We start from the raw sequence: 7,906 nt of genomic DNA, 5'->3' as shown, positions 1-7,906 counted from the left end.
GTGTGTGTGTGTGTGTGTGCAGGTTAACAGTTATTCTAAAATGGCTTGGATAAAAAGCAAAGATGTCATCGGCATCCTGTACAAATCTTAGAGAAAGGGGGGTTAAAAGCGGGAAGAAAGTTTAATTTCCGGTAGACAGCCTGCATAACTCACTGTGTGCATAGTTTTCCATTTTTCTCCATTTTATTCTTATAGAAGAATAAAGAATAAGTGTTTCGAGCACTTCTCCTTTGAACTGAAAGCTAAATCCAGATTTGGGACGTCTTAAATTTAACCTGATAACTTAATCCTCATTCTCCACGATCACAGTTTGAGCAGCAAATCATGAGGATTCATCCTTTTCTCACTTCTGTGAAGCGATAACTTTAAGGAGTGAGCAGAGTCTCAGTGTGGGATGGTCAGCACTGTCACGTCACATCAACACGGTTTCCAGTTCAGACCTCCTGGTTGGTCTGACAGCAGTTTGTAGGTCTGAAGCCATGTTTATTAGGTTAACTGGTGATTGTGGCGATTATGGTTAAAGTGTGTGTGTCTCTTCCACAATGTGTATATATGCTGCCACCTTATGGACAAAACTACTATTACAGTAAAAAAAAGATTGAACCCGTAATGAGTGAATATATTTTAATGGTCACAACGTGGACGGGAAACAACCCAATATGACAGAAAATAAACAGTTTACTCCTACAAGTGTTAACAAACGAGTGTTAAAGAGGATTTTTAAATACATTTAAATGGTTTATGTGTAAAATACTGTACATATAGAGATAAATAATATAGTTTCAAAGGTTATTTTAGTTTTTACTGAATAATTTTTATTATCTTTGAAAAATATGGATTTAGTTAAAAATGATGTGACGATGTAGACATAAAAAATAAATATTAAAAATAGTATTTACTTTTGTATTTTACAAATTGTATAAGCCAAACAACACAAGCACAAGTTAACAGACTGAGCTGGGACAAAAAGGGGTTTTCGGTTAGAATTAAACTTCAGGATTTAAATTAAAACGGAAATGTGGTCAAATGTGTTAAAACAGCATGAGTCCACTTTCTTTAAAGGACTCCTTCGGTCTTTGGCACATTTTCTCAGCCTTCTTTCTTGGGATATTTTTCCTTGGCCAGTCTGACAAAGTCCTCAGCGCTGTCCAGCAACACCAGGCGGTCCTGAGAGAAACATCAAGAAACACAAAAGTAGTTAAAGACTGTTTAGTAGACAGATGTAGTTGGAGGAAGAGGCACAACAACAAAACAGTAGAGATATGAGAGAAGAGGTGAAAGAAGAGTGAAGAACGGGGAGGGTAGAAAGTGAGAGGAACTGTAGTTTATAAACAGGAGCTTCTTTGTAAGAATCTCTGAACATAACAGCAAAAATGCAGCCTAACAAGATTAACCTTATCAAGACAACATTCTACTGTGAAGCATCCTTTCTTTCTATTCTTGATCAAGGAGTTAAAAGCAGACGGTTTGAGTATCTAAGAGCGAGAGTGGAATTGTCATGGTGGGCTGTGTGGCAGGCAGGCAAGCAGGAAAAGGACCCGAAATGCAGGACTCTGGGAGACAGGACTTGAACTCAAAACACAGCTTTAATGCTAGAAAAACATCCCATAAAAATAACTCTAACAGAAACAAAACAAAGTAGGAACACGACAATCACACAGCTTGGAGAGAGCACAACACGACAAAGCGCACAGGAAAACACAGGGCTTATATACACAGGGGAGTAATCAGGGAATGGGCAACAGAAGGGAGACACAGCTGAGAGAAATTAGGCTAACGAGACAGGTTCTGTTCATAATTTTTATGGACAGGATTTCTAGGCGCAGCCAAGTGGCGGAGGGCTTTCGCTTTGGTGGCCTCAGAATCTCATCTCTGATTTTTGCAGATGATGTGGTTCTGTTGGCTTCATCGGGTGAAGGCCTCCAGCTTGCACTGGAACGGTTCGCAGCCGAGTGTGAAGCAGCAGGAATGAGGATCAGCACCTCCAAATCTGAGGCCATGGTTCTCAGCCGGAAAAGGGTGGAGTGCCCACTCCGGGTCGGGGATGAGTTCCTGCCACAAGTGGAGGAGTTCAAGTATCTCGGGGTCTTGTTCGCGAGTGATGGGAGAAGGGAGCCGGAGATCGACAGACGGATTGGGGCTGCAGCTGCAGTAATGCGGACGCTGCACCGGTCCGTCGTGGTGAAGAGGGAGCTGAGTGTAAAAGCGAAGCTCTCAATTTACCGGTCGATCTACGTCCCTACCCTCACCTATGGCCACGAGCTGTGGGTAGTGACCGAAAGAACGAGATCGCGGATACAAGCGGCAGAAATGAGCTTCCTCCGAAGGCTGGCTGGCCTCTCCCTTAGAGATAGGGTGAGAAGTTCGGCCATCCGGGAGGGGCTCAGAGTAGAGCAGCTGCTGCTCCACATCGAAAGGAGCCAGCTGAGGTGGTTCGGGCATCTGACAAGGATGCCCCCTGGGCGCCTCCTGGGTGAGGTGTTCCGGGCATGTCCCACCGGGAGGAGGCCCCGGGGCAGACCCAGGGCACGCTGGAGAGATTATATCTCTCGGCTGGCCTGGGAACGCCTTGGTATTCCCCCGGATAAGCTGGAGGAGGTGGCTGGGGAGAGGGAGGTCTGGGCCTCTTTGCTTAGGCTGCTGCCCCCGCGACCCGGCCCCGGACAAAGCGGATGAAGATGGATGGATGGATGGATGGAGGCAGGGGGGAAGTAAAACTGAACACACTGACATGAGACATGAACTTTCAAAGTAAAACAGGAAACCAGAAACAATTCACAAAAACACAAACTTGACACTGAGTGGTGGACAGAAAGAATATAACACATAAAACAGAGAAGAAGAATAACCCTTATTACAAAATCAAACCAGCACAACTTAAAAACCCGAACAAATCATAGTTAAGAAAAACACCAAAACAGAAACAGGAAAAGCTGGGTCGAAAATGACCCAGAACCGTGACAGGAATAAAGCAAAAGTTCATTTCCCAGCTGCCAACCCACACTTGGCTTTGAAAAAGCAATAAAAGGGCCTTAAAATCAGTTCTGCATTTGACAGGAAGCCAGTGAAATGTTTACTGCAGCAGCTGCAAACAACACAGTGTGAACTGAGCAATATTCTGGAGTTGAGAAAAGTGATGGACTTCAATTTAACAATGTTCAGAAAAAAGCTGAAAAAAGTAGCAGAATTGAATCTTGAATCAGTGTCACTCCACGATTCCTTAAATGAGCATCAAGGTTGGATGATACTGATCTTAAATGGCTACATTATGGTTCTCAGAGGACCAGACAGGATCCTCTGTCTTATAATCCTGCAACTGAAGAAAGAGGATGGACCCATTACCAGCAGTCACTGAAATTCAAAATCAGATATATTTATATTTAGAGAAGTGTGGAGATGTGTACAGCAAATAGGGTCTCGAGGGGGTTTATACCAGTAAATGAAAACAGGCCCTAAATGGAGCCTTGAGGTACTCCACGGGTGAAGAAGACAAGCTAACTAGGTCTAAATTCCAGCCATATGAAACTTACAGAAGAGCAAACTCTGTGTTATGACAATCAATGAAGCCTGAAAATCCATACACCCATTTTCTGGGTACGCCGTGAACAGGTTTACAGTCCATTTTTACACGAATGGGAGCTTAGATCCATTCACCAGACTTTTTGTTTTTAAAACAGGTAAAAGATACTGCAGTGTCCAATATTTCCTTTGAAAAAGTAGGAATAATGTCCAGGGACCCGTGGTTGACAATGTTATGGATGCGTGTTTGCGTGTACCATGATACAGAGGTATCGGTTCTGGTGTCCTGTTCCACGAGGGAACAGAGAGGTGTGGTCCAGCAGCTGCGTCAACAGTTCAGTCGCTTTGTTAAGATGTTCTTCATCTCGACTGAATCGGCGCTGTTTGTTCACACACAGCAAGGCGTCCACCTCACACTGGTAACCTGCAGGGATCCAAAGAGATGAGCAGCGGGAAGAACGGGGAATTACACAGGCAGCAGAAAAGAGCGGAAACAACCGAGAACTCACCGAGCTGAAGCAGGATTTTCTTCCACCGAGCTCTGACCTCTCGTTTGGCATAGCGCAAGGTGTGTATGTCATAATTCAACTTCTCCCATTCCTGTAGACAAACACAAACACTTCCTAATTAAAATATACTAATGATGATACAACTTACAACTTATATTTCTGCAGTGTATTCAATTTAAAAAAGCACAAATGTCAGCCTCATGAATCAGCAGAAAGTTATTTACCAATCCACCCACACCTTCCACTTAAGAGCCGTCAGTTGTCCTCAGGCTTTATGAATCGCACATGTACGAATAACAAAATGAATGATGGCTGAATCCTGTTTAGTATTTTCATGACCACAGAGCCATTTTTACTTTTTGTTTCGTCAGACGTTTACTTATTATTCTTTAGTGACCCAATGTCCTCGTTGAAAGGTATATTTTATTTTATGGGTTTAATATTTAGCAGTTTGCTTTTTGGACGTGTTATTAGGAGCTTCTTGTGTTAAAGGGTTGTCTGTGTAAATTCTTTAAAATCGTGTGTGATTTTTAACCTGCAGGTAAGTGTGTTTAATGTTGGAGTTGCTATCAGAGGACTGGAAACTGTAGAATCATTGTGGTATTTAGTTTGCTTCAAACACACCAGCCCACCTAGTTTGATCAAAACGGGGGTCCCAGGTTTTGGACACAGTATAGAGTGGTGGGGTGCTACACCCTCACAGTTCATTCATCTCTTGTTCCTGTTTTACTTTGGAGGTTAGTTATGTCTTATTTCAATCCCCCCTCTGTCTCTTTGTCTTGATTGTCTTCACCTGTTCCTCATTATCTAGTGTGCCGATCCCAAATTTGTAGATTGGGCGGGACTATTTATACACATGTGTATAAATAGTCCCGCCTTCTTGTTGCAACATCGTCTGTGCTCTATCAGTGTAAGTTTCTGCCTTATGGGACTTTTGCTGCTGTATGTTGGATTACGTGGTTTTTTTCTTTGTGATAAGCAGTAGGTGACTGAGTTAAAGAAATAAAAAGGGTTTAGCTATTAAAGTTGACTTTTATTAACTCTGTCTCCCATGTTTTGCACTTTGGCTCCTCACACGATCCACACAGCCACTGTGTTTGTCTGGGAGTTAAAATATTGTTAAAAGTCCACTCTTAAAAATTGAAAGTTGCCTTTAAATTATACAGAAAAAACAGATTTTAACTGTAAAGTATAAAAAACACAAAGTTGACAGAGTGGTATGTCCTACTTCATCTTCTAGATAACCCCCCACCCCTTCGGCCCCCACCACTGTGAGGGCTCTTTAATGTTTCAGGCCTGCTGAGTTTTTTGTTTTTGTCCTAATATTAAAAGCAGTCCCGCAGCATGCTGAGAATTGTGCAGTGAATATTCTCTTTGACCGGCCTGCCAAGCTAATGACCTACATCTCCATCAAGGAGTTCATTTATTTACACAATGTGCCCACTGTGTCCTGCAGCCTGACGTGTGCACTAAACTCAAATGCTCACTGAGCTGCGGTCCTGAAATTCTGAGAAAACAGCCTCTGTCCTGATGTGTTCCCTCTGCGCAGAAATGAAGCACGACTCAAAAGTTGAGAAAAAACAAACCAATAAACTTTTTGCTTGCTAATGTCACCAAAAAACCCTGAAAAAATAAGGATTCAAAATCAAAAGTCGAGACGTGCTGGGGTTTGTACATCCACCACCTCCAAACACAAGCACACTGACAATGATGGAGTCTAACTAACGAATAAACAGCAGTGATAGGCGCTGGGTGACTGAGTAAGTAAGGAGCACGTGGTCTGTGTGTCGTTTGTGCGTTTGTGTGTCGGTGCTCAATCACTAATTGACCCGTGGTCACATTTGCTGAATAGCTGTTTTTAGACAGCTGCATTCTTTCTCATTTTCTGAGTGAGAGCAACAGATTTTCCTCTGGCCTCGCACTAATCTAATCTAACCAAGGCTTTTATGCATATTCATAATTATTATGGCTTGTTTGTCACTGAAACACTATCTGTGGCACTATTTCATATTATTGATTGACATAAATCAGGCTTCTATGAAAGTCACCTGTGTGTCTGCCCTTTTTAGATTATTACATTAGAGATCCAGTGGAGAGCAGATGGGAATTTTCTGACAGCATCCAGTCACGAGGAACTCCAGTTTGGCCGGTAAATGTTGAGTTTTGTTTGTGTTTTTTGAAAGATTCCTTAAATTCTTAATTTAAGCTGCATTCACTGGAATTTAGACATACCTCGACGTCTTTTAAACTGCTGGAGAATACACACTAATATTAATAAAAAATACCCTATTATATAGTTTTAGTTTAATCAGCCAAATGCTTATAAGTTATATAAGTTTACAAGCTTAAGTGGCATGTCCTGTGAGCAGATTGACTCCTATATGTTACACACCCAGATGAGAACAGATTGTTTTATAAATATGTTTTTTCCCAGTTTTGCGATAAACGCTGCTGTTTCATTACGCTTATTTCAGCGTCTGTAGTGTACAGCATGTTTTCTGTCACCTCCGTAGCCTCGTCAGTCTGGTCTCTCATGCTGATGAAAGCCTGTAACTCTCGATCCAGTCCCTGACTGATGGGAGTGTTTTCGGCTCTGTCTGCGATGGCCCGCTGATCAGCGGTGCTCCTCTGGCTTTGCTGGTTTTTCCACTGACTCGTTTTTGAAGGTGGTGGTCCAAATATGTTCTTCTCTTCTGTCTCACTGTCACTAGACCCACTGGATAGCTGCTCAAGTGGCCTGGGAGTGCTGTGCATCCTAGAGAGAAAGAAATAAAACTAGGATACTATAAATGTGTACTTTGGTATATTAAAATAAGAAGAGGAATAAAGGGTGACGAGTTGGGATTGTAACAGAGTTTTTCTAACCGCAAAATAGCATTCCTCTCTTCTTGGTTGTGTTTCAGATAGTGACAGCAGCAGATGGTAAACTTAGCTCCCATTGGCTCTTTCCAAAAGTTTTTTTAAAAAAAATAATGGATATTGATCCTTCACAATAAAATCCCAAAACAGCCTTTAGTCAAAGATTTCTTTAAAAATCCCCAAAAAACCAAAACAAAAAGGGCACAAACTCCAAGCACGAGCCGATCCTGTTACATGCTTCCTTCTGTCCGAGGCTGAATTCCCTCCCTCGGTCAATTACATTATCCACGTGAAAAAGAAACAGGGGAAAACAACAACACACACACACAGGATACTCCAGGGATGAATGGCACACTCAGTAAGTCCTGATGCTCCAGATTGCAGTGGCGAAGGCAGCAACACTTCAAAACTCACACTTCTTGAGTTTACTGCTCTGAAACTGGAAGTGTGATTTTTGTTATACTTAAACATGTGTCTCATTACATGAAGCAGAAAGAGGCCTTTTATACCGATGCTTTATTAATATCTGCTCTCACATCCCTCTAATACTCGAGTCTTCTGTTTGAAAGTCCTGTGTGATCGTTCTGGAGCACAGCGCTGCAGTCTGGAAGATTAAAGCTGTCCCTGGGACATTAAAACACAGTCTGGAGTGAGCGTGATCCACAGTTAGGAGCAGTTTGTTTCTCACCACAGGAGTCATCACCTGAGACAATGTGATGACTAGTTTATGGATGATTTCAAAAGATTGCATAAGAAGTCAGATGTTACGTTTTCAGATAAATATTTAATGCACTTCTTTACAGTCTTTTTGAAGGAGACCTGTGGCTCAAGACGGATCAGCTGAAGGTCCAGAAGCTTCTCTCAGGTCTTGTGTCAGGCTTATTTTTCCTGTTTGTTGAGGACATGACTTTCAGATGTTCGTGTGTTGAAGATATTTTGGACAGATTAAGATAAAGATACTAAGATATCTGCTATGTGAAGACACAAGACTGGTCCATCCCTTCTTTTAATGCTTCAGT

The 7,906-nt window shown here is 42.2% G+C and overlaps 1 protein-coding gene across 1 annotated transcript; it reads right to left on the bottom strand.

Annotated features, from left to right (window-relative positions):
- Positions 1–630: 630 nt before the first annotated feature.
- Positions 631–7,123, bottom strand: LOC146557279 (melanoregulin). The gene is made up of 5 exons (XM_085249453.1): positions 6,894–7,123; positions 6,534–6,783; positions 4,029–4,119; positions 3,777–3,943; positions 631–1,167 (listed from the first exon to the last, which is right to left on the bottom strand). The coding sequence occupies exons 1-5, from the start codon at positions 6,965–6,967 to the stop codon at positions 1,090–1,092; spliced, it is 660 nt and encodes a 219-aa protein (XP_085105579.1). The 5' UTR covers positions 6,968–7,123; the 3' UTR covers positions 631–1,089.
- Between the last annotated feature and the right edge of the window lie 783 nt (positions 7,124–7,906).

The sequence above is a fragment of the Mchenga conophoros genome, linkage group LG16 (genome assembly GCF_057382185.1).
Source record: "Mchenga conophoros isolate Kocher_MC1m ecotype Shallow Benthic linkage group LG16, M_conophoros_male_GT1.1, whole genome shotgun sequence".
NCBI lineage: Eukaryota > Metazoa > Chordata > Actinopteri > Cichliformes > Cichlidae > Mchenga > Mchenga conophoros.
The sequence above is the reverse complement of the archived record's forward strand: the minus strand, read 5'-3'. Positions and strand labels throughout refer to the sequence as shown.